Source organism: Ochotona princeps, chromosome 3 (assembly GCF_030435755.1).
Source record: "Ochotona princeps isolate mOchPri1 chromosome 3, mOchPri1.hap1, whole genome shotgun sequence".
Taxonomy (NCBI): domain Eukaryota; kingdom Metazoa; phylum Chordata; class Mammalia; order Lagomorpha; family Ochotonidae; genus Ochotona; species Ochotona princeps.
Genome location: NC_080834.1, coordinates 85,504,487 through 85,530,809, shown reverse-complemented (window position 1 = coordinate 85,530,809; position 26,323 = coordinate 85,504,487). Strand labels below are relative to the sequence as shown.

At 44.4% G+C, this 26,323-nt stretch overlaps 1 protein-coding gene across 1 annotated transcript; it reads left to right on the top strand.

Moving 5' to 3' along the window:
* The first annotated feature begins 10,296 nt into the window (after positions 1 to 10,296).
* On the top strand, positions 10,297 to 25,777 carry LRRC58 (leucine rich repeat containing 58). Its single transcript, XM_004577871.4, has 4 exons — positions 10,297 to 11,082; positions 21,026 to 21,154; positions 21,777 to 22,054; positions 24,180 to 25,777. The coding sequence occupies exons 1-4, from the start codon at positions 10,583 to 10,585 to the stop codon at positions 24,386 to 24,388; spliced, it is 1,116 nt and encodes a 371-aa protein (XP_004577928.2). The 5' UTR covers positions 10,297 to 10,582; the 3' UTR covers positions 24,389 to 25,777.
* The last annotated feature ends 546 nt before the right edge of the window (positions 25,778 to 26,323 follow it).

Sequence of the window (26,323 nt, the reverse complement as noted above, 5' to 3'; positions counted from 1 at the left end):
TGAACTGCTGAGGGTTTTTGTTCTTATTCTTCTTTAGCTTCTGTAGTCTCTAGTATAAACTTTCTTTTAAACATAGTGGACTCTCACTAAAATAACTACAGGATACAGTGTGCGAGAAAGGCAGGAAATAACAATGACCAGTTCCTAGTCTCCTCTCTAATTCATACTGCAGAGCTTGGGGCTTGATTGACCTACATTTGACTTTGACCCTGAGGAGGAGCATCCTAATAGGGCCACGAGATCAAGCAGGTGTGAGGACTATTTTGTCCTCAGCTGTAAGTCCATTTCTACAAGTGCCACACCCTAGAGGCTCTCCCAAGTCTTGCTGCCTTTCCATGTTGCCACAAGGACATGTGGCCTTTCTACAATAACTCTTTTTTAAAAAAGATTTATTTTTATTGGAAAGGAAGATTTACAAAAAGAAGGAGAGGCAGAGAGAAAAATCTTCCTTTCACTGGTTTACTCCCCAAATGGTCGCAACAGCTGGAGTTGAGCCAATCTCGAACCAAGAACTAGGAGCTTCTTCCAGGTCTCCCACACAGGGCAGGGTCCCAAGGCTTTGGGCCATCCTCTATTGCCTTCCTAGGCCACAAACAGGAATCTGGATGGGAAGTGGAGCTACCGGGACATTAACTGGCACTCATTGGAATCCTGACTCTTGCAAGGTGAGGATTTAAGCATTGAACCATCACACCAGGCCCTGAAGATTTATTTTTATTGAAAAGGCTGATCAACATAGAGAAGGAAAGACAAAGGTCTTCCGTCCACGGGTTCATTCCCCAAGTGACTGCAACAGCTGGAACTGACCCAATCTGAAGCCAGGAACCAGGAGCTAGGTACCATCACCCATTTGGGATCCTGGGAATGCAAGGTGATAATTTAGCCATTGAGCCATGGTGCCAGGCCCTCCTCAATTACTTCTAATAAGGAAGGAGACTTACCCTGAAATATTTACAATTTGGCCAACCACAGCATAACAGTAAACTTTTGGCGATTGGACAAATAGGCCATGTATTTTCCTACTTCTTCATAATCCTTCTCTCAGGTTAATGTATTGCAGTGTCTTGCCTGTCCTTCTCCTTCCCCAGGGGCCCCAAAGCTTTCTTCAGCACTTTCAGCTAGCAGCAGGCAGACCTCAGGGACAGTAAGGTCCACAAGCGCCAAAACTGGTTCACGTCCTAGGAGGTTTTCAGGACTGCAGCTGTTTGGGTGGTTTCAAGGAACACTGTAGGTCTGGAGTGTGCTGTTTAACCTAGGCCTATCTGAGGGCACTGAAGATACCTCCACAGTAGCATCACAAGGGTTTATTATAATGAGCAATAGGGACACTTGCACACCAACCCAGGTAACAAATTTAGCATTCAATGAATTTGCAGGGTGTCTTTCTGGACATAGAGCAGCCCCAAGTAATCAGTAGTAGCATTTTGTAAATCTTTACACTTATAAGGAGTGTACCAAAGTTTCATGGAAAATTCATATCATAAAACTATTCATGGGCCCGGTTTCATGGCTAAAATCTTCCCCTTATAAATGCCATAAGTGCATTGGCTTGTGTCTCAGCTGCTCCACTTCCCATCCAGCTCCCAGCTTATGGCCTGGGAAAGCAGTAGAGAGTGGCTCAAAGCCTTGGACCCTGCACCCACGTGGGAGACCTGGAAGATGCTCCTGGCTCCTGGCTTTGGATCGGCTTAGTTCCAGCTGTTGTGGGCATTTGGGGAGTAACCCAGTGGATAGAAGATCTTCCTCTCTGCCTCTCCTTCTATCTGTAAATCTGATCTGTCTTTCTGAAATGAATCTTTTTTTTAAAGATTTATTTATTTTTATTGCAAAGTCAGATCTATAGAGAGGAGAGACAGAGAGGAAGATCTTCCATCTGATGATTCACTCCCCAAGTGAGTGCAATGGCCGGTGCTGTGCCTATCTGGAGCCAGGAGCCAGGAACCTTCTCTAGGTCTCCCACGCGGGTGCAGGGTCCCAATGCATTGGGCCATTCTCGACTGCTTTCCCAGGCCACAAGCAGGGAGCTGGATGGGAAGTGGAGCTGTGGGGATTAGAACCAGCGCCCATATGGGATCCTGGGCGTGTTCAAGATGAGAACTTTAGCTGCTAGGCCACGCCGCCGGGCCCACGAAATAAATCTTAAAAAAAAAAAAAAAGCATGAATTTCAAAAATTTTCTGCACTAAAATAAGCTTGTGTTTTAACTCCATTTTCAGTGAGCTTTTTGGAGTACCCTTGTGGGCTCCACAATCAACAACGATCAGCAGCTCTCCATATGTCTGCTTCTTTCTGTTCTGCCACCAATGATGACTTCTGTCTGGATGTGGAGTATTACATTCCTGGGACAGACATGCACAAAAATGACCCTGCTTCCAACCATCTGTGTTACAATTAATAAGCCACCAGCCAGCTACCAACAGGCTTACCCTTATCCACCACCGTTCTAAAGCATCATGCCTGGAGTCAAGCCATGAGATATTATTTTATAAAACAAATGAATTTCATTTGATTCATGTGCCTCTCATCCAAGTGCTCCATCCTAGTTCTGTCAGAATCCCATAAAAGCCTCAAATCAGTGCCCAATAACCACAGTATTTTGAAGTACCATAAACAGATAAATTCTATTTGCTACACTGACTACACTTGTGAGATGTAAGGCTTGCTTTGGATCTTATTTAAAGACTAAACTCAGTCTAAAAAAGCAGTGTGGGGCCTGGCGACGTGGCCTAGCAGCTAAAGTCATCGCCTTGAAAGCCCCGGGATCCCATATGGGCGCCGGTTCTAATCCCAGCAGCTCCACTTCCCATCCAGCTCCCTGCTTGTGGCCTGGGAAAGCAGTCGAGGACGGCCCAAAGCTTTGGGACCCTGCACCCACGTGGGAGACCCGGAAGAGGTTCCTGGTTCCCGGCATCGGATTGGCGCATCGGCCCGTTGCGGCTCACTTGGGGAGTGAAACATCGGATGGAAGATCTTCCTCTCTGTCTCTCCTCCTCTCAGTATATCCGGCTTTCCAATAACAATAAAAAAAAAAAAAAAAAAAAAAAAAAAAAAAGCAGTGTGGGAAGACGGGAAGTATAACCTATTAGGATCATAACTGGTAACTCATAGACAACAGACTCGAATTAGCATTAGACAATAGCAAAACTACAAAGGCATATGGGGGGAATCAGGAGCAATCCTAACAACCTATTAACAGGAGGTCATATGCATAGAGCTGGGGGTGGGGGACCCCAGAGTGGAGCAGGTGGACAGGAGGCTTGTTTCCCAACCCTGAAGACTCCCAGATCCTCACCAAGGACTATCAGTACAAGCACCGAGGACTACATCCCTACTGCCAAGGAGACCACGAGGAAATGGAGTGCCTTCGGAGGCCAAGAACTCTGAGGTCACCCACCCCCATTTGGATCTACCACTTGGGATGGAAGAAGCCCAAATCCTGCCTTGCAGGATCCGAGGTCATCGGAATGACAACCAGGAGCACTGAGTGGTCCACAGAAACAGAACAGTAAACTTCCTTCGGGACTAGGAAGAGGAGCTTTCTCTGGTCCTTGCCTGGTTCCTACTTTGGATCCCCACCCTCTCTCATAATGACCATCAGGAGCGCTCCAGAAACCCCTCAAAACAAACAAGCAAGTAAACAAACAAACTAGAATAGATAGTCAGAGAACAACAAGGAAAGCTTAGAAACAGACAGGAAACGGTCAGCGGGGATGCACTTGTAACTCACTGGGTGGGACACAAAGATTAGTTACTCCTCACTGGGGTATGGAAGATTTCTCTGCACACCCCTCCTAAAACTGTTCACCTAAACTGCTGACACATGTCTTGTTAGAGTTAGAGAGTTAGACTACCCGAAAAACAGCCAGGTTCCGCAAAATCATGCTTCAACGCTATGAACTGCTAAATACTAAAATTAAAATAGACATGAGACAGCTGAATAGTAATCTATAGCCATTTTAAGGTGTACAGAACCTGGTTATATATAAACTAATAACTGAAATGTCAATGTAGAAGTCACAGGATGTGGTTCAGAACTTGCATTCTTTTTTTTTTCTCTTTTAACAAATTGGTTACTCAATACCATGTCAACTAATTCCAGGGCCCGGCGGCATGGCCTATTGGCTAAAGTCCTCACCTTGGATACGCTGAGATCCCATACAGGTGCCAGTTCTAATCCCGGCAGCCCTGCTTCCCATCCAGCTCCCTGCTGTGGCCTGGGAAAGCAGTAGAGGACGACCCCAAAGCCTTGGGACCCTAAACCCAAGTGGGAAACCTGGAGCAAATTCCTGGCTCCTGGCTTGAGAATGGCACAGCACCAGCCATTGCGGTTACTTGGGGAGTGAATCATCGGATGGAAGATCTTCCTCTCTGTCTCTCCTCCTCTCTAATATATCTGACTTTGCAATAAAAAAATAAAATTCCTTTTGACACATTTGATGTGACAAATAGCATTACATTTAAAATTCCTGATTTAGGTGCTTTATGCATATAAGCTCTTTTTCAACTAAATGAGTATCTAAAAATGTACTGCTATTCAAACAGTATGAAAGACCTTGTGGTGGGAGGAGCCTGGAAGTGTTCAGATGTGGGACTTGAGTGGGGGGAGCTTCCACCAGTGTGGAGGCTGTTGGGGGTACCCAAGCCAGGTTGAACTCAATGCTTGGGGCCCTGGCCACGGCCACTGCTGTCATGCAGTGAGCATGTCCCAGGCTTACCTGGTAGCCAATGCACCAGTTGGCACCAGGCTCTGCTCTCTGGCTGCCCAGCAGTGAGCTCTAGGGTTTTGGGGGTATGTTAATTGCTGCCTAGGGACAACCTTGGATCAGGTCACTGTGTGTGTAGGTGAGGAATGAATCCTGTGTGACTCCCAGTGACAAAGTCACTGTACTTGCAGTTAAGCATGGGGACTGAGACCTGGTGGTTTGGAGGGGAAAGTCCAGAAGATCTGTATGGGTCAGACTGATTCACCAGCTCACATGGGAGTACTGAGATGGGCTGTTAGCACAGAACATTGCTGACTGCCACACACCAGCCCACACAAAAGCTATGGCTGATAGCCTGTCTGGCAGGGTAGGTTCCAATACCTGACTGAGTGTCGGAACAGGAGACAGGTCACATTAGGCAGGGCCATGACACTAACCAGCACATGAGAGAACCAGGTCCGGGAATAGATTCTGTGGGGGTAAGTGGGCCTAACCCTGTGGAAATACAAGTCCTATGGGTTAGCTCAACAGTTGGGGTGGTGATGGGCTGAATTAGATGTGAACATGAAATCCAGGAATACTCATGAAATCCGGGCTGAGAATAGGCTGGGCAGATCCAAGTTGCAGCACCTGCACATACACCCTAAAACAGAGTGTGAAGTGGGCAGAGCTGCAACATCCTCCAGCTCATACAAAGGCAAAGGTGGAGGGGCAGGCTATGCCAGGCAAGGGCCTAGCACCTGCTGGCACATATGAGACCTGGGTCAGGGAGTGGGCCAAGTAGGGGAATGTGGGAAACTCCCCTATGTGGTCATAGCTCCCGCTGGTGAACACGTGGTCTAGGCCTAGGTGTTGGGCAGGGTAACTCCAACAGCTGGCTAATTATGTGAGTTGGTTTTGGAGGTGGGTAGATGGGGCAGGGCAGAGCAAACCTTAGCTTACTGGCAAGAGCATAAACCAGGCTGATGCACAGGTAAAGCTGGGCTAAGCTGTCATACCTACCAGTTTGCATGAGCCAGGAATTGGAGCAGACTGAGTAGGGCCAGGTTCCAGCACCAGCCAGAGAGAGTAAAGACTGGGGGCTGGCTAGGTCAGGCAAAGCTGCAGCATCCAAAGGCAAAGGCCAAACCAAGGGAGGGGTTGTGCCAAGTTGGATCAGAGCAACCACTGGCATGTGCAATATAGCTGGGAACAGCCCTGGCTGGGGAGCCAAAGGGATGCCCTGGTAGGGTTGTGGTTCTCAACTGGTAAATGCAGGGTCTGTAATGGGTACCGCATTCTAGTCTGGACATGGCTGCAGTGTCCCTTGGCACAAGTGTGGACTGGGGCTGGGTGTGCCGGACTGGGCTAGACCTCAGTACTCACTGGTGTTCATGAGAACAAGGGTAGGTGTAGGACAGACTAGGCTAGGTTTTTGCCCCTAAGCCAGGTATAAGCTGTGTCTGCACGCGGACCAGGCTAGGTTGGGCTGTAACACCCGACAATAATAACCTGAATGGGTTGAAGGCCAGTCAGGAAAGGCCACTATTCCTGCTAGGACAGGAGGTGAACTGAGTAGGGCTGGCCCATGGACCCCACTGGTGTGCGCAAGATCTGGCATTGGGAGAGATTCTGATGGAGGAGCTTGGGAAACTCCTCTGTCAGGACACAGTCCCTGCAGTTGAACACAAGAATCACAATGGGGAGCAGCCCAGACCAGGCCAAGGAACATAGCCAGTGGCATATATTTGGCACATGTTGGGGCGAACCAGGCAGAGCTAGTTCACATCACCCGCTGGTGAATCTGAGCACCAGAACAGAGTGTGGGATGAGCCAAGTTTGGTCACAACACATGCCAGTACATATGAGGGTTGGGACTAGGTGCCAGCTGGGCTGGGCTAGGATGTAGCCTCCACCAGTGTGAGCTGAAATTGGGGGTAGGCTGGGCTGGGCCAGGCTACAGCACTCACTGGCAAAAGCTGAGGTGAGGCAGGCCATGCCAGACAGGGCTGCAGCACCCAACCAGCACATGTGAGACCCGGGGGGAAGGTAACGCCAGTAGTGGAGCTGCATGGGGCTCCACTGCTGGATCACAATGCCCACTGGAGAGCATGAGTTGGGATGGGGGCAGACCAGACCGGGCAGAGCTACAACATCTGTGGGCCTCATGTGAGCTGCACCAGGGAAAAGGCAGGCTGGGTTGACTGTTACTACTGGTGCAAGCACAAATCAGAGAAGGTGTGGGTTGGCTGGACTCTGCTGCCGTATCAGCTGACAGATGCTGGCACGGGGGGCTAATTCTGTCAAGCCAAACTGCAGAACCACTGGAGAGTGCATGACCCAGGAGTGGGAGTGGAACCAGTAGGGAAACAGTGGACACCTCCCTCTTGGGATGCCACTCCCATGGTGAGCATGAGAACCAGGACTGGGACAGGCATGGCTACACAGAAAGTGGCACCTGCTAGCCCGTGTGAAGGTTGGATAGTGGGTCTGGTTGGGCTGAATGTACGACAGCTCATGTGGGACAGACTAGATCAGTCTGCTGTACATACTGGCAAGCACGGGAACCAGGACAGAAGGTGGGCCTGATGAGGTGAGCCTGATGAGGGCTATTGTGGGTTGCTCTGACTAGGCTGCAGCTCCCATTGGTTTGTGTGAGGGCCAAGTGTGTGGTGCGCAGGATCGGGTTGGGCTCCAACACCCACTGGGTTTCATAAAACATGGGGCTGGAGACAGAACTGACCCAGCAATTGCAACTACTGGTGTGTGCATAGGCTGACTGGAGTAGCAGTCTGTGCTGGACAAGATAAGCACACACAAGAATCAAGTCTTGGACCATCTCAGATGAAGTTTCTTTGGGGATACCCCAACTGAACTGCTGGACTCGAACCCCAACCATGAAGAGAATTGCAGGTTCCATGGTCTAACTGTGGAGTATATGTGTCAAACCTGAGCCTCCTCGGTGGCTTAGAAAGAGCAGTGGACAGCATACCCAGGTGCACATAGAGGATATGGCAGTACATCAGAGCCTGCATAGGATACCTGGTACCAGAACAGAGGACAGAACAAATTGATCAACTAACCCAGCCAAGTATTGCAGTGAAAATCTGGGCAAGTGGAGACTCTAAGGTGGACTATGTCAGCCAGTAGATTCTGAAGAGATTTCATCATGCTTGGAATGGTGAGATTGGCAGCAATTCAGAACAGTTGAACTATTGAAACCACATGAGCAGTGCCCTCGGAGCATGTCCCACATAAGGGACCCTGGGATGGTTGGTAGGCTGGGTGTGGCTTCTCCCTTAGTCTCTTCCCTTCCCAGATACAGGAAGGAAAAAAGAGAATGTGGAAACAATGGTCTTACCCACTTTCCTGTAGCCCTTGGCTCTCTGAGCCCTAATCAACTATGTAAAGATCACTAAAATTAAAACACACACACAAAAAGATATGAAAGTTTCAGGCCTGATGCTGTAGCCTAGTGGCTGAAGTCCTCACCTTGCAGACACCAGGATCCCATATGGAGCTGGTCCTAATCCTGGACGTTCAGCTTACAGCTCCCTGTTTGTGGCCTGGAAAAGCAGTCAAGGATGGCCCAAAGCCGTGGGACCCTGCACCCACACTGGAGCCCCGGAAGAGGCTCCTGGCTTTGGATCAGCTCAGCTCCAGGCGTCGCGCTTTCTTGGGGAGTGTATCTTAGGATGGAAGATCTTTATCTCTTCTCTCCTCCCTTTCTGTACACCCACTTTTCCAATGAAAATAAACAAACCTTAAAAAAAAAAGATACAGAAGTTTCTACCATGAACCAAGCAGGAGTCAGGGACTGAAGATGTAATGATAAATTGGACAAGCAGTTCCTCTCCGTAAGCATCTCACAATCCAATCTAATTATGTAAAACAACAAAGCAACCAAAAACAGTTTAATAAGGACACTCAGTCCAATCAATTCAAATCACCTGCAAGAAATCATGCAAGGCAGTGATAGGATACGTGCCACCTAACAGCCAGAATGCAAAAACTATAAATCAAGATAGCGTCTCCATAAACGAAGGTGCGCATTCTCATTTGGGTACAAAATAAACCTTTTTAAAAAACCCAACTTTATCATTTTCTTGCCATTTTCAAAAGTCAGACATTGTTTTCAACTTTTGTAAGACATTTTTTTTTTGAAAGACTATCTGCTGCTATCAATGATCTGGTTAACATTTATCCTAAATTCAACAACCAGAGAGCTGGAGCCTTCTTAGTATTAAAATAGTTTGTTCTATAATTTTGCATGCAGTAGGCTTTCAAAACTTGTCAGTTAATTTCTTTTAAATTTTTTTTTGTTTACACAAAAGAGGACACAATTCAAGTATTTCACAGACTCTAGTCTAAGAACATAATTGTATTTCCCTTCCTCCTTCTCTCCCAATTTTCTCAGTTTCTGTCCTAAAGCATTTCTGCAGTTCTCTACCAGGTGGCTTCATGGTAGAATACCATTTCCCTTTTAAGTTCCCTGACTTTAACCCTAATTCTATTTTTGAATCACATATAAATTACTTATTTTAATTCCTTTTTAAAATCACGCTTAAAGCATGACTATTTTTTTTATTTTAAGTGACTGCAATTTTCGCAGATTAGGGTAATAGAATGTTAGCTTGTTCCAAAACAAGGCCTATTTTATAAAGCAGTCTTTCAAAACAGGCGACTCCAGAACATAGGTCTTAAAAACATTCCATCCTTGGGTTAAATTGCCAAGTTTATCCTCAAATGACTACAGCCCAACCAGAAATTAACGCCTGGCTCCAGATTAGAGATATAGTTTCTCAAAAAAAAAAAAAAAATCCGCAAGATTAAAAAAAGTAAAAGCAATAACATTGATTGCAAACAACCATTTAGCTTTCTTATGCATTCGCTTCATTTGAAAATGAAAAAGTAAAGTGTTTTTCCCATTTCTATTCATGAGTTCTTAAAACTATAAAAAGTAACTTCAGAAAACATTGAGTTTGGAACAAAGTGGAAAACATGCTACTCAAGATTACTACATTAAAGTTAGTTGGGATTTCCAACGTAGTGTTAACCTGCGATAGGAGCTCAGGGCTTTCTGAGCTTTTAAGCTAATCAATATAAGCTGTGACTCCCAGACTCATTCCTAATCACACTGCAGACCAAAACCCAGCAGTGCTAGTACAATCAGAATGGACAAACCGTCCTTATTTGGCCTACTTAAATGCCTTTTTTTTCCCCTTTTGAAACAGTTCTTCACGGCAAGCAGGTTTTATCTGTATTTTATGGATGGAAAGACGGAAATCAAAACCTACGTCCAAGGACACGGGGCTATGTAACATGGGGATTCTGTTTTCTCGTCCAGCTGCCTCCTCACATCCATGTGGACTCTGTCATTTCCAGACTCCAAATTCCTCGGGTTCGCTGTGACCGAGTTGAACCAACACCAAATTCCTGTGTTCTCCAAGAACCCTGCGGTCCCGGGGCCCCGCTTCCCAGCCCAAGAGGGCGGCGCACGGTGACGCGCGAAGCCAACCAAGCTAGACAACCAGTCCGGGGCTGTTTACAAAGGCGGTCCTGGGGCCCAGGGACAGGGCACTATAAAGTGCAGGGGCCTAGCCCAGCCCCTCTCAGAGAACGACGGGGCCGCCACGGGGCTGCACCGCGCAGCCCCCGCGCCGCCCTGGAAGGCCCTGGAAGGCCCTGGAAGGCCGTCCGGGCCGCGCGGCACGTGAGACGCGAGCCCGGCCCCCGAGCAGCGCGCGCACCACGGCGCTGGGCGTCGCGTGACTCGGCCCGGGCGCGCGGGGTGAGCGGCCGCCCGCGCCACTTCCGACGCAGCCCTAGGTTCAGGTTCCGGGGCGCGTCGGAGCGCGGGCGCCTGGCCGGCCGCGCGCGCGGGCGCGTACAGCGGCCGGGATGGAGGAGGCCGCGGCGGGGGTGGCCGCGAACGGGGAGGCCGAACTGAACTGGTCCCGCCTCAGCGTGTCCCCGGAGACGCTGGAGTCGGAGCTGGAGGCGCGGGGCGAAGAGCGGCGGGGTGCGCGGGAGGCGCTGCTGCGACTGCTGCTGCCCCACAACCGTCTGGTGTCGCTGCCGCGGGCGCTGGGCAGTGGCTTCCCGCACCTCCAGCTGCTGGACGTGAGCGGCAACGCGCTGACCGCGCTCGGGCCAGAGCTGCTGGCGCTGCGCGGCCTGCGCACGCTGCTGGCCAGGAACAACCGCCTCGGAGGGCCCGGCGCGCTGCCCAAGGGCCTGGCCCAGTCCCCGCTCCGCCACAGCCTCCAGGTGCTCAACCTCAGCGGCAACTGCTTCCAGGAGGTGCCCCCCTCGCTGCTGGAGCTGCGCGCGCTGCAGACCCTCAGCCTGGGCGGCAACCAGCTGCAGAGCATCCCGGCGGAAATCGAGAACTTGCAGAGGTGCGCTGGGGGAGCCTGCCCTGGATGGGGTGAGGGTGGTGGGAAAGCCAGGAGACGTGCCCGAGAGCCCCGTGGTGCCCGATGTTTGTCCTGAAACTCTTCTAGGCTGTCTCTTGGCCTGTTGGAGTCCTGAGTCTTGTCCTTGTCGGCCCAGCAGATTGCAGTAAAGGTATCCTAAGACTGCGTGTGCAACACTGTTTGCAAGTTGCTTTGGGTCTAAGCAGATATTCGAGGCAGTTTTCTCTCTTCCTTCTTAGAGCTGGAGAAGGATCCGAACTGAGTGGGTGCTAAAGCTGCTGTCAGTCTTACTTTTTCAGAAGTCTCTCGTGATTTTCTCAGATTCGAGGACAAAGGACATGCCCTTTACAACGACCTAGCTTTTCATGACGTTTCCGGTTCTCTTTCCTTGGGGTGAAAGCAACGAATTGTTTGTGGAGCCATTTCGTTTCCCATCATACAGGGGAAGCTGCCCATAGGTGCCTGCACCAGTGGACACTCAAAATGGGCACTAGGACCTACACCAGTGGGCACAGATAGTGTTGAATAGATGCAGCATCTCTGATGTGTGCTGTTGCCTTTCCTGACAAACTCCTGTTCATCCTTCAAAACCCATTTCAAGGGTGGCCTCTATGATTCTTTGCTTTAATGCTCCCTAGACAGCTCCTATTAGTTATTCCCTAAAGTGTACTTTCATTTCGCCCTGTGTTTACCTTGCTCAGCGTTATTCCTTAGTTACAGGAGTTACTCGTCTTCATCTGCTGGACTCTTTCTAGTGAATGTATGAAGAGTTTAATTGAAAGAAGAAGCAGAGAGGCAGGGTAAAGTTCCCAAAGGTGACCTGAGGAGTGGGAAATAGGTTAAGCTTATCATCTAGGTTGAAGAAAGAAGGGTCTTCTGACTAAAATATTCTCCTGTCCTTTATTGAATGGTCAGAAGTTAGCAGAATCTTAGTGCTGAGAGAGACCCCAGAGTTAAATGTAATGAGAATGTTGGCTCGGAAAAAAGAATTCTGGGTGTTCTGGCTTTAGGTCAGTCTCTTAGCATACCCTGCCCTAGCTGCCTAATCTGCACCGTGAGGCATTTGGACAAGATGGCCTCTTGTTTACCTGGGAGTTCCAGACAGGTGTTTCAGGTACTGTCCCAGGTGCTGGGGGTGTAGTGGTGTGCATGATCTTGTCCCCGTGGAGCTGACTCATTAGCAGAGAAAGTGGACATTAAACAACTAACTATAAACCTTATATTTAATTGCAATGGCTCTAAGTTCTATGAAGATGTGCTTGGAATGTCTTGAAACAAAATAGTGGGTTTTTTTTTTTTTTAGGATTTATTTATTTTTATTGGGAAAGCAAATATACAGAGAGAAGGAGGTATGCTCCATCTGCTGGTTTTCTGCCCAAATGGTGCAACAACCGCAGCTGAGCTGACCAGGAGCCAGGAGCCTCTTCCGGGTCTCCGACTATGGGTGCAGGGTCCCAAGGCTTTGAACCATCCTTGACTGCTTTCCCAGGCCACAAGCAGGGAGCAGGATGGGACGCGGAGCAGCCAGGACATGAACCAGTGCCGCCCATATGGGAACCTGGACATTCAAGGCGAGGATTTAGCCACTAGGTTATTGTGCTGGGCCCCAAAAATAATGCTTTTTGAATTAAATTTTTGAAGGGAAAATAAAGATTAACTGGCGGTGGAAGATAAGAGGGGATCAGCTCTGTTGGAAGAACAGCATATGTGAAGTCTCAGAGGCAAGGAGAGTACCCAGAATTCTGAAGAATACATATCGTACTAGGAAGTGAGAGAGAGGCAAAGGGGCCAGTCAGGCCATGTCAGGTCTTGAAGGAGGTGGTGGAGTAAGTGTTCTGGAAGAGTTCTAAGCACTTGTGTCTTGTTGCTATGCAGGAACAAAATGGGGGGAGGTTGCTGAAATGAGTGGCTGTCTGATAGCGTGAGAGATGATGGCTTATGCCAGGTAATACAAGGAGATGGTAAGGCACACAAGGGTTTGAGAAATGAAATTGGTACACCTTGATTCCTACTAAATTTAATATGCTATGTTTCCAACCTTCTCAGAATTTTCTCAATATAACAAGAGACACCCAGGGCAAATGTTCATTCATGTATTTTAAAAGATAGGCAATAATGGCATGGATGGAGTACTTCCCATGCTGTAGAGGTGCTGTGAATATACTTTCTAATTCTCGCCATGACCCATGAGATGACGTACTCCACCCCTGCTTCCCTGCTCATGTGGAGAGAAAGAGTTCTCCGACTCCGGAACGTGAGTTCTCCATTGTGGCACAGTGGGACTGGAACCTGGCTTTGGACTTCTGCTCTGCATGTGTGCTAAGGAGCGTTGATCACAGTCCGCGAGGAGGCCTGCTTAACCTCACTTTCCGAGCTGATAGCTGTGCCTGTGTTCATTGATTGTTTTTGCCTTTGGTTCCAGGAATGTATGGGACCTTTTATATCCGTGTTTTCATTTTTCAGATGTACACTGTGTTTGTCTTTACTGATAGGAATCACTGAGAGTTTAGGGCATAAAGGGTCGTGTAGAAATATCCGCCTCAAGATAGAAATATCCTTGGTGATAACGATTCAAGCTCCTCCCACCACCCTTTTTTTTTAAGGGTGATGAAACAGAGATTTATTACTGGTGACTTGCTTGAGGCCAGATAGCCACAGAGTGAGCTAGTTCAGCCCTCAGAAGCTGCTCACTATATTGACTGCTAAAGTCATGCATTAAATCTTCAAAATGTAGAGATAGGGGCTTTAACCCCTTAGGCCATGGGGTGCCTGTCCAAGCACACCATGTCTTAGAAGTCATGTGCTTTCTGTTAGACTCATTGGTTGGAGTCCAGATTTGTGAGGTGCAGTGTACCGGGCTATAGCTTGAACCAGTCGACTGTTCTGGCACGTTAACAAGACACCTGCCTTCTCTAAGAGCAATTTTTAAGAGATTGAGGAATAGATAATTCAGGAATACTTCCTTTTTACTCCCATGCCTCATTATTCCAGCGAGGATTAATGTTGTCATTGATACCTTTGGCTTTAGCAGTATGTCTTTAATTTCTTTTGCTTTTGATATCTTGTTGATACTTCCCCATAGTGGGAAAATCTTAAAGTTTCTGAACAATTTCTTTTGAAGTGCATCAAGTATGTAGATGCTGAAAATCGTGTGATTAACTGAATCGTCTGAAACAAATTAGGATTTCAACATGAACTGTAACATTCTAAGTGTAAATTCTTTCCATCAGAATGTGAGATTATCCTTCAGCAAATACTGTTTTTGTTAGAGGGGAAAACTTCAGTGTTTTATAATAGTGAAAAAATAGATATAATTTGTGTCTTGACTGTTTTTTTTTTAAACTCTTTAGTGTTCATTGTTAGCTCAGACATCGGTGGAGGAGGAGCTCAATAACTTATCATCCGCTGAGTGAATAGACTTTATTATTTCTAACTGTACTTATTTGAGAGGTAGAGAGAGCGCTCCCATTTGCTGACTCACTCCCTTGCAACATCTGGGGCTGGCCTGGGATTGGACCAGGAGCCAGGAATTCAGTCCAAGTGTCCTAGTGGGTGGCTGGGACCCAGTTACTTGGCATCCTCTCCGTCTTTCAGGGTTTACACTGGAGAGCTGGCATAAGGAGCACGATCAGGGAATGAAACCCCAGCATTTCCATGGAAGAGAGCTGTTTTAACCTCTGGGCTAAATGCCTGCTCCAATGAGAACATTTTTCATAAAAGAAAGTAAAGCTAGTTCGTTCACACCAAACAGCTTTCCTTAAATTCAATGAATGATTTTTTGTACTTGTCAAACACCGAAAGAACAGAACTGTTCCAACCCTAATTAACAGAAATGCAAAATGGACAACAATGATTTTCTTCTTCCTTGTAGAAAAGTGGGTTTGGAAATAGTAAGATGCACTTTAGAAATTTCATTCTTGCAAATCATTAGAAGGTTTTAAGGCCCAAGAAATTTCTACATTACTTTTAAGTTTGAAGCAAGTCTGGAAGTGTATGTTTAATAAGCTAGTTGTGTAATCTGCATCAGTTGCATAAGGAATCTTGCATAATTTCAAAATCCTGGACTTGGTTTTATATTTTAAGTTTGGATCTTTCTGTGCCAAAGTCATTGCTACTTTTTGAAATCCTTTCTGTGTGCTTTTCCTGCCCATCCCTGTGGAAAGAAGACATTGACTAGCAGGTAATCACCAGAGAGTAGTTGTTGTTGGTTCTTGACCATGTTAGTAAGTTCAGGCTGCTGTAGCAAAATAACCATAGTCTGGGTGATGTGTGAACAACAGAAACATATTGTAGTGCTAGAGACTGGGCATCCAAGGTAGAAGTACTGGAAGACCTCATGTCTAATGAAGCCTTGTTTCTCACTGTGTCATCACGTGATAGAGAGGAAACAAGTTCACCCAGGATTCTCAAAAAAAAAAAAAAAAAAAAAAAAAAAACCCATCCTGGAAGGCTCTGCCCTCGTAGTTTAATCCCGGTCACCTCTCCAAGAACCCACCTTGTAATACTAACAAAGGAGCGAAGTTTCCATGTGAATTTTGCGATGAAATAGAAGTTGATTCTCTGACCCTGACCTTTAAAATAGCACCTCCCTCTTTTTCCACTTTGTCAGTGCTTTCAGGGACATAAATGACAGGTTATTTAACTGTTGAATCCTTTATTGAAAGGACTTCGCTTATTAAGCTTTTTTCCCCAATTAGTATTTTTTTTTTAAGATTTATTTTTATTTGGAGCTGGTGTGATGGCTCGTTGTCTAATCCTTAGCCTTGCAGCACTGGCCTACCATATGGGTGCCAGTTCCTGTCCTGGCTGTTCCCCTTCCCTCCTGGCTCCCTGCTTGAGGCCTGGAAAAGCAGTGGAGGATGGCTCAAAGCTTTGAGACCCTGCACCTGCAATGGGAGACATGGAAGAAGCTACTAGTTCCTGGCTTCAGATCGGCTCATCTCTGGCCATTGTGGCCACTTGGGAAGTGAGCCAGCAGATGGAAGATCTTCCTCTCTGTGCTTTTCTCTGTAAAATCTGCTTTTCCAATTAAAAAAGAAATTAAAGATATATCTGTATTGGGATGGCAAATTTTACAGAGAAAGGAGAGAGAGTGAGGTCTTCCATCCATTGGCCCACTCTCTAGATGAGCACTAACACCAGAGCTGAGCAGATCCAAAGCCAGAGCTTCTTCTGGATCTCCTGTGTGGGTACAGGAACCCAAGCACTCGAACTATTCTACGCTGCCTTCCCAGGCCCTAAGCAGGAAGCTGGATCAGAATTGGTGCAGCTTGGACATGAATTGATATGGCCATTTGGAACGTTGATGCTGTAGGCAGAAGATTAGCTTGCCACATCACCTTGTTGGACCCCTGTAGTTAATATTTTTACCACCCTTTTTTGAGGATACTTTCCAAGACTTTAAACTCCAAATGATTCTGTTCACTTTCTTCATTGAAAAATTGGAATTTCTGAATAACAGCATTCACTTATACCATCCTCAATAGGGTTAGAAAGTCTTGGCCAGGAGCTTTTTTTTTTTTTTTTTTAAACCAGTGCTTAAGCCCTTACATGTGGGAGAATTCATACAATTGGTTAACTGATTCTTGATACAAGAGAATCTTTGAGAAAGGGTAACATACTAAAATTAAGGTTGCTTGCGTATCTTTCTAAACATTGTAAGTCTAAGGAAAGAAATGCAGTCTTGAAAAACTGCACATTCTTAGAAAAAGGAAAAAAGTCATTCATTTGTAAAAGAGAAAAAAGAAATTATAATCAAGTTGGTTTTGTGAGGTGCTACAACAAGAAAGGCCAAGACTGGAAAACAGAAGAAATGTAACATTTGGAAGAAATTATACCTGAGAAAATACCTATTGTAACTCCATTCGTAAAGGACTTTTCTAAGTATATTTCCAGACTTTAGAGAAGTAAAGGAAGGAATTTGATCATGAAACAAGAGTAGGAAGTTTTAAAATGAACATTTATCAAAGCCTCAATTAGAATTCCTGTGAAATTAGAAAATATGCAGTGGTCTCATTTTCCATGGTTTCATTTTTTCTGGTTTTAGTTCAGTCAGCTGCAGTGTGGATCTCCTGCATACACCACCTGCCAGGCAGTCATGCGGTAACCACTTGGGGACTAGACTGTTTCAGTGCTTGTATTCAATAACTTACTTTGTAATTACCTGAGAACATAGAGCAGTGATGCTGTCAATTCAGATATGCCTCCGTGAAGTCAGTGTTTCCTTTAAGAGAAAAATGTGGTTCTCAAGTTAGTGAAAGAAGATTGCAAGTAACCATGGTAGGACCCAATGAAATTGTGAAGAAGAGAAAAGAAATTCATGCTAGTTTTGCTGTCACACCTCGCAGACTGCTATGGTTATTGCCACCGCGCATGATAAGTGCTTAGTTGTAGCAGAAAGATCATTAAATCACAGAGTTCCGTAGTAGATAGTTTCAGGCAAGGCTAAGGATCTTGGAACACACCCTGTGCTGATAACTCATGTTAGGAACCCACCAAAAGGGATGGGTAGACCACAGCCATGCAAAGACTAGGTTGTGAGCTGGAAGAGCCTACTGAGGCATTCCAGAGTGTGAGTGCAGCACGAGATACAGAAACGTCACGGCACGAGGATACACCCTAACAGTCTAGGATGCAGTCCTAGAAAGAAAGCAATGAAAGATGGACTGATGTAAGAGTGGCTCAGATTTCCCACAATTACAGAAAGAGAGTTCTCTAAACTGCTGTCTTCACTTGTCATGGTACAACTTTAGAACACTAAAGATGAGGAAAAATGCTTAGCATTCCTAATGAGAACCAAATATTACTGAATCTACAAAGAAGAATTGTACTACTAAAAGCATGGAGTAGCATCTTCCTAGTGCTAAGGAAAAGCGACTGCTAACCAATAATTTTTTTTTTAAGATGTTTATTTGAAAGAGCTAGAGAGAGACACACAGAGAAAGTTTTTATTTGCTGGTTCACACCCCAATTGGCTGCCATGGCCACAGCTGGACCAATCAGGAGCCAAGAATTTTTTATGGGTCTTCCACGTGGAAGCAGAGACCCCAGGATTTGGTCTGTCTTCTGCTTTCCCAAGCCATTAGCTGGATTGGAAGTAGAGCAGCCAGGACTGAAACAGGCACCCATATACTAACCTTCGAATTTTATGTTCAGCTAAACTATTACTCAAAGATGAGGGAGGAATAAAAAAAATCAGACACAAAGGACTCGAAGATGGACAATGACGAATGCTTGTTGAAAGAACCAAAGGATATGCTTCAAGAAAAATGAAATTTAAAAGAAATAGCGAAGGGCCCTATGTGGTAGCCTAGTGGCTAAATCCTTGCATTGCATCCATTGGAATCGCATATGAACACCGACTTGTGTTCCAGATACTCCACTTCCCATCCAACTCCCTGCTTGTGGCCTGGAAAAGCAGTAGAGGTCGGCCCAAAACCTCTGGTCCCTGCACCCACATGGGAGACCCAGAAGAGGCTCTTGGCTTCAGATGGACTCAGTTCTGGCTGTTCTGTTCACTTGGAGAGAGAACCTGAGAGCGGAAGATCTTTCTTTCTGTCCTGTCTGTAAATTTGTCTTTCTAATAACAATAAATAAATTTTAAAAAAAAGAGAGAAGAGAAAGAACTAGCAAGCCTCCAGGACTGATGAATAAAGTAATTGGTAAAAACACACCAAGAAGTCTGCAAAGTTATCTAATGGAGATTGTTTCCTATCAATAAATTGATAGAAAAATCAAGATAGAACTGACCGTACAAATGATGTGAAGGGCAGAGTGCAGCATAGATTGAGAGGGAGAGAGCACTCAGAGGGAGGACACTGATTTGGGTAGCTGCTAGCAAAACAGAAACAGCATGTACAATTCCAAACAATAAAGAGGGAAAGCATCTGGCCCAGCCTTAAAACACCCGTACCCCGCATTAGTTCGTAAGTTTGAGTCCCAACTCTGGCTCGTAATTCCATTTTTATACTAATGCAGACCCTGGAAGGTAGAAGTGATGGCTAAGGTAATTGAACTCCTTCCACATGGGAGACACCACATGGGTGCAGGGTCCCAGAGTGTTGGACCATCCTCCACTGCTTTTCCTGGCCACAAGCAGGGAGCAGGAAGCTGGGTGGAAAGTGGAGCCCTCCACACATCCTTTTGATACCTACAAAACATGAACAAACACCTATCAAATTGTAGGCCACAGAGGAACAAAGTGATACAAAATAACATGTTAACAACAGAGCTCCTAACAGATTTGTGAGAAAACGCTATTTAACCCACTAGAAAATACGGATAAGTGATGTGAATAGGCAGTTCTCTAAAGAAAGCATGTGAAAAACATGCTGAGCTTGCTAATAATAATGAAAAATTTCCAGAATAGAAAATCAGGATAATGCCATGTTGGGGAAACCCATGTTGTACTGTGAGCTAAGCCACTGCTCATGACATTCCCATTCGACACTGGAGTGGAGTCCTGGCTGCTGAGTCCTAGGAGGCAGCAGGTGATGGCACAGTCCCTGGAACCACTACCCCTCAGTGGGGGGATTGAGATGCTGGAATTGGCCTGACCCCATTTCTCCTGTTGTGGGCATTTGGGGAGTGAACCAGTACATGGAAAATCAATCGCCCTCTCTCCTTCCCCCACCTTCCCCTTACCCCTGCTTTGTCACTCAACCTTTTAAATAAATAGTCTTTTTTTTTTTTAAGAATGGTACAATTTTTCACACCGCCCAGTATTTAAAAACCATTAAACCAGGTGATAATAGCGAGTGTTGACAAGGATGCAGGCTAAGGAATGCTTATAAATGCTAATTGGGGGTTGTATGTAGCCTTAGTTCTGCAGGGCAGCTAGACTTTATTTAAATTACATGTTGTACTTCAGAGGGCCCTTCCCCTGGTATCTGGATCTCACGGCTTTAGAATTGTCTTGGGTAATTCTTACCATGGCATTTTGGGTAGCAAAGTAATAAAGCTTCTTTTCACATTTAAAGATGTTTTGGAAGAGCGATAGCTCCGAGTTAGCACATTTAAGAAGAACAAAAGCAAAGATAGTTTTTGGAAAAGCTCTGCATATGTGTGTGTATTTATTTGTCTGTGGTGTAAGAACTGATTCTGCCACTCCATGCTAAAATGTTGTGGGTAGAGCCTTTCTTTCATCATGTCAGACCTTAGCCTTACATCTCAGTGTCGTACATGCGTTGTCTAAAATGTTAACTTATAGTTATCTTGAACTTTATTATCATGTGGTCAATTTCGTATGCAAGGGTACTTCAGAAGGTTCATGGAAAAAATGAATTAAAAGATATGTGTTTCCCATGAGCCCTTTGAAGATTCCTGTAATTTATTTAGATAGCTAGCCTATGAAGAATGAATCCTCTACTAAGAGCAAAGAAGAAATGTAGAGATTTCAGATGTGGCTTCCCGTTGAAAGGTAACTGTTTTCCCGTTGCCTGTTGGTACACGAACCCAAGCATATTAACCTGGAATTCGGAGTTCCTGCAGTGCAGCCTCTCCAGCTTCCACTCTGGTTTCCTCCCACCTGAAGTGTCCTCTTTCTTATTTCCAGGGGTTAAATTTGTGGTCCCCTGTTGAAGTCACAGCACTCACAAGAAGTCCTGTCCAGGCAGTGCTTCTGTGGCCTCTCTTTGTCTTCGTTTTTCAGCTTCTATGTCATTTATTGATTTTTCTGTTAGTATTTTAGTCATGTAGATTGCTTATTTTTGGACTCATTTCCTGTTTATCACTGATGTTGGTGTGTTCTTCGTACTGAACTAGAGAATAAGTTCCCTGAGGATTCCATTATTTCTCTAGAGATTGGACATAGTAGATCCCAAGTGAACTTTTACTAAGTGAATATATGAAATGTATTAACTGCAATAGAGACCATCGGGCTATCTTGTCCAACTTTATTCATTTTGATTTTCATTTACTTTTTCAGTTTAGAGTGTTTGTATCTTGGAGGAAACTTCATCAAAGAAATCCCACCCGAATTAGCAAATTTACCTTCTCTGAATTACTTGGTATTATGCGACAACAAAATCCAAAGCGTGCCTCCTCAACTCTCCCAGTGAGTAGTTTTAGACCATATATATTACAAACACACAGGTCCTTGGTTAGGAATTATTTTCTGGATTCACTGCCATCTTTTTTAGTTTTACTTTTAAATATGCAGTTTCTTTTCTTTAGAATATTTATTCAGCCTGTTTTCTATAGCCTAAAATGAGAATCGATTTGACATAAATTTTCCTAGCTTTTTTGCAATTTCTAATCAGATACACTTAGGCTTTATAATACGAAGAATCTTCACTCTTGTTGCATCTGAATTTTTTTTTGTTTGCTTGTTTGTTTTTAGTTCCTTTAATGATAAAGCCTTTCAACCCAAAGTCTTTACATTTGGCGTTTACTTAAATATCAGCTAGTACATCAAAGTATTCCCAATATTATAAATTCTCTCAGATTCGCTGGGTCAGAGTCTTCTAACATTTACAAATCTGCACTCTGGTCTAGCTTTCAGCATCTTTAATGATACTTTCTTTGACCATTGTCTGAATGTCTCGGTCTTATGGGGAAATCAAGCCCCATACATGCATACATGCACACACAGCCCCCACACACAGACTGAGCTCTCTCGGTGTGTAAGAGATGTATGTTGCTTACTGCCATTGATCTTTGTGCTTTGTCCATCCTAGGTTGCACTCACTTCGTTCCCTCAGCCTCCACAATAACTTGCTGACCTATCTGCCTCGAGAGATCCTCAACCTTATTCATCTGGAAGAATTGAGTTTACGAGGAAATCCACTGGTTGTTCGTTTTGTTAGAGATTTAACCTATGACCCTCCAACTCTCCTAGAATTGGCTGCACGGACCATTAAGATCCGAAATATTCCCTATACTCCCTATGATCTTCCTGGAAACCTTCTGAAATATTTAAGTTCAGCTAGCAACTGCCCAAACCCAAAGTGTGGAGGTAAGCTAAATTGCTGTTCTGGCTTCCTAGTGCCTTAGCTGTTTTTGAAATGGCGATTGTGTGACAGTTGCTGTAACTGAGCCTTCTCTCTGAGAAAGTGAGTCTGTTCCTGTTCCCTCACCTTTCAGCCTTTTCCCATAAAGTTAAGACACTTCACCCTCTTCGGATTTCATTTTTTAAAAATTCTTTTCAAAATATTTTAGAATTCATATACAGGCAGAACATCCACATAGTCTTATCTTATCCCAGAATGGTCAGACAATAAAGGAAGCTGGTAAAATGGTAGAAAACACTAAAATGTTTGGCCACTCTTCATATTTACTTTAAGCAATTCAAAATGCTATTGAATATCAGAGGAGGGAGCAAATATATTTAATAGATTTGAAAAAGATGAGAAGATTCTTAAGGTCTGGGGTAGATTTAGGTAGGGTAAGATTGACAAGAGGAAGCTTTTCAAGAGACAACGATAAAATGAATATAACGGCATGATGCAGCACGTTGTTGACAAGTGAGATGTACAGTTCAGTGAGTAGCAAGAAACCAGTGAATAGATAAATTGAGACCACGTTGTAAAGGACCTAAAGTCCCAGGCTATATGGGCAAGACCTGGGGACTGATAGCAAGCTCTTTTACTTTGGATTCTTCATTAAAGACTACTTGGAAAAAAAAAAGTTTTCCTGAGTCTCATCTTGTCTGGAAATTGTTACAAGTTTAGAAAGGAAGAAATAAATTATTAAAGTCCTCAAAGATGCTGGAAGATACAAACACTTTAGTTTAAAGAAGGAAAAAAAAAGGACATTCTTTCCTACCTGCTTTTGGAAGTGGAAATCGGGGTGCTGTGCCAGGATGGAAGTGTGAACCCATTTCTCTGTGGTCCTTTCCTGAATTGACTGAACACTGGCAGGAAGACAAGCTGGCCAGCATGTACACCAGACACCCAGGCCAAGTCGTCTTCTCCTTTTTTTTTTTTTAAAGATTTATTTATTTTTATTACAAAGTCAGATATACAGAGAGGAGGAGAGACAGAGAGGAAGATCTTCCGTCCGACGATTCACTCCGCAAGTGAGAGCAACGGCCGGTGCTGTGCCGATCCGAAGCCGGGAACCAGGAACCTCTTCCAGGTCTCCCACACGGGTGCAGGGTCCCAATGCATTGGGCCGTCCTCAACTGCTTTCCCAGGCCACAAGCAGGGAGCTGGATGGGAAGTGGAGCTGTGGGGATTAGAACCGGCACCCACATGGGATCCTGGGCATGTTCAAGGCAAGGACTTTAGCCGCTAGGCCACACCGCCGGGCCCCAGGCCAAGTCTTCTTAACCTAGTCTCTGCTGTGAATCCATCCTTTTCTGGAGCTGGACCTTTTCAAGATTTTTTTTTCTCTCATAATTGGTTTCTTAAAAGCTTTTGTATTATACTGATGTACTGTTTATCTTGGCTTTAAATGCTTTAAAACTTGCTAGGTTAAAATTTGGGATAATAAGGAAACTGAACCATCAGATATTTTTCTATTAAATGAGAGTACTTTATGTTTTGTGGGATATTTTCTCTTTGTTTAATCTGAGAGCCTATGAATGATTTTAGCTACTGTTAGACTGTTTTAGCTCATAGTAACTCCTTATTTTAGTTCTGTCTCTTTCTCAGGGCTTACTCATTTTAGGCTATTAGTAATCAGTCTGTGACCAGTTTATTAACTGTCCCAAACTATTCAGAGTAATCTAGTGGGCATTTTTGTTTCCAAACCAAGAGTTACTACCAAGATCAGAAAACTGTGAGATTAATTGAAAAAGATCAGTGGGTGCATGGGGGATGTCGGGAAGCATAGAAATCATTTCTCCGTTGCTTAAACCACTTCTGTAATTTGGGTCCCTTACGTAATAAACACACTTGGGAAACTGGTTAGTATATAAAGGTTGAAATTCCTGTCCAGAAAGGCAGCGGGACTGAGTTCTGGATGCAGTTGTTGAAAAGATGTGTGCTATCTGTTCACAGCCAGCTAGAACCCAGCATATACAGCAACTGCTGCTTTCTTCTCAGCTTTAGCTGTACCCTCCCTTTGCTGAAGAGAGGGTTGACAGACTGTGGCACTTTGCTTTGTCATGATTACTTTGTGTTTCTCCCTCTTTCCAGGAGTCTACTTTGACTGCTGTGTCAGACAAATTAAGTTTGTGGACTTTTGTGGGAAGTATCGCCTCCCATTGATGCACTACTTGTGTTCGCCAGAATGCTCCTCCCCTTGCAGTTCTGCCTCCCACAGTTCCACATCCCAGAGCGAATCTGACTCAGAAGATGAAGCCAGTGTCGCTGCACACAGGATGCAGAAAGTTCTGCTTGGCTAAAAGGGAGACCAGAATGGGGTGAAATACTAACAACACTGTCTAAAAGTGGTTAGAAAAGAAAATGAGTCTTAGAATTCACTAGAAACCTTACCTTCATCATGAGTGTCTGTAAAGGAGTCAGGCATGTTGTAAAAGACTGTTTCATCTGCCCCTACAGCAGGAATGAGTCAGTTCCATGTGTGGATTCTTTGAATTGAGTACACTGTGAATGGTAATTCCAGATTTGGCTGGTTGTGATTTTGACTCAAGTTTTGAATGAATCACAGCAGAAAGGTGCATTCTTAAGAGTAGTGCCGGCAAAAGCCATGAATTCTGTAACTTGTGACAGTGGAGGTAAAGAAATGGTGCTGTTAGAGTTAGCCTGAGGTTTAGGTTGAACACTATATTGTAAACAGGATTTACCCTCTAATTTTGCCCATATGTACAGAGTACATATAGCCGTTCCAGTAAACTCAGAGATTATATAGGACCTAAACCTTTGTGACCAATTAGCTTGTTTTTAAATTAGCTGTTGAAATTCTTCAGTACTTCTCCTTTGTTCTTTATGATTATTATCAATCTTAGATAATTCAGCGATGGCTTTAATAGTGCCTTACTCCTAGCAAGAATAAAGAAATTTCTTCAAGAAATAATGCCAGAGCAAACTGTACCCTGACATACCATGCAGGGCGCCATACAATATGCTTTAACAGGATAAACTGCTTTTAGCGGCTGAGCTCATAGCCACCTTCACTGCATTTTTTGTTGGTTTGTTTGTATAAACTTGCAGTGCCCCCTTTTAAACATACTGCTTTTATACTTAATGGGAGGTCATGATCTTGACCAATCTGTACATTGTAGGATAGTTTTTAACAGAAAAATGTAGAAGAGATGTGAGCTAGGAAAACTGCTTTAGATGTTCATTAAACGAATGGGAAAAAGTTTTTAACAGTCAAATATAACTCCTTTATTGTCTACTGAACAAATTCGTGTAACTAGAAAAATAAGACAAACACAGTTTGGAACAGAAGCCATTGTGTTTTGTACAATAGAAAAATTTCCAAAACTAGTTTAGTCATGGAATAAGTTTTGAGAATAAAATACTGGTAAAATATTAAAAATATATGCTAAATGTATCATATCTTAGAAGGATGACAGAAAAATAGTTCCACAGATTAGTTTTAGAAATTAATTTTTATTCACTAGTTTACTGTTCAGTGAAATTGAATAATAGTATAGCTGTAAGCTGGAATTATAAAATACACCGGCTTTCTAGGAGTTATGAAGTAGCCAGCTTGTAGTAGCATGATGGCCATTGGCCAGCTGTGTGTCAACACATTAATCTCTTTTCTATGGTGGTGCACACTATTTCAAAAGCAGATTACTGTATAATAAAATGGTATATATGTGTGTTAGGTTTTGTTCATATATTTTTTCTTAGAAGAAAATATAATGTAGAGTAGTTCAGTTTATGTGGTTTTTTTGGTATTTTAATTCGTGAAACATGAGAGTTTCATGAACTGCGGTTATGAAACGCTGCTATAGTGAATCCCTTCACCTTTACCCTGATACAATGTAGGAAGATTCTACTTTTCCTTTTATTTTAGAAATGTTCTGACTATGCCTGTAAGAAGAAATCTAAACTGTTTCTGCTGTCTAGCAAAGTAGTTCTTGACTGAGTACATCATAAAATGAAAGTAATAGTCTTTGCTTCCTTCTCCATATGAGCCATAACAAGCTGCATACTACAAAATTCACAGCAAGCAAAGATGCCTTAGGCAGTGCCTGAGTGTGAAACCTAAAATTTATGTAAGTGACTTAATGATTCTTATTTTCATAAAAAATGAATCTATTTTTACCAATTTGAGTAATGAAATAATTCAGATTGGTAGAACCAAATTTTTCTGACTGCCTCTAAGTTAATTTTCGATTGGTTTCCAGCTTGGTTTCCTATGT

What these genes read in the sequence shown, in the direction of transcription:
- LRRC58 (XM_004577871.4), top strand. Translation starts at nt 10,583, where the DNA reads ATGGAGGAGGCCGCGGCGGGGGTGGCCGCGAACGGGGAGGCCGAACTG. An exon ending in GTGCCTCCTCAACTCTCCCA is followed by an intron (nt 21,155 to 21,776) that starts GTGAGTAGTTTT and finishes TGTCCATCCTAG; the next exon opens with GTTGCACTCACTTCGTTCCC. An exon ending in CCCAAACCCAAAGTGTGGAG is followed by an intron (nt 22,055 to 24,179) that starts GTAAGCTAAATT and finishes CCCTCTTTCCAG; the next exon opens with GAGTCTACTTTGACTGCTGT.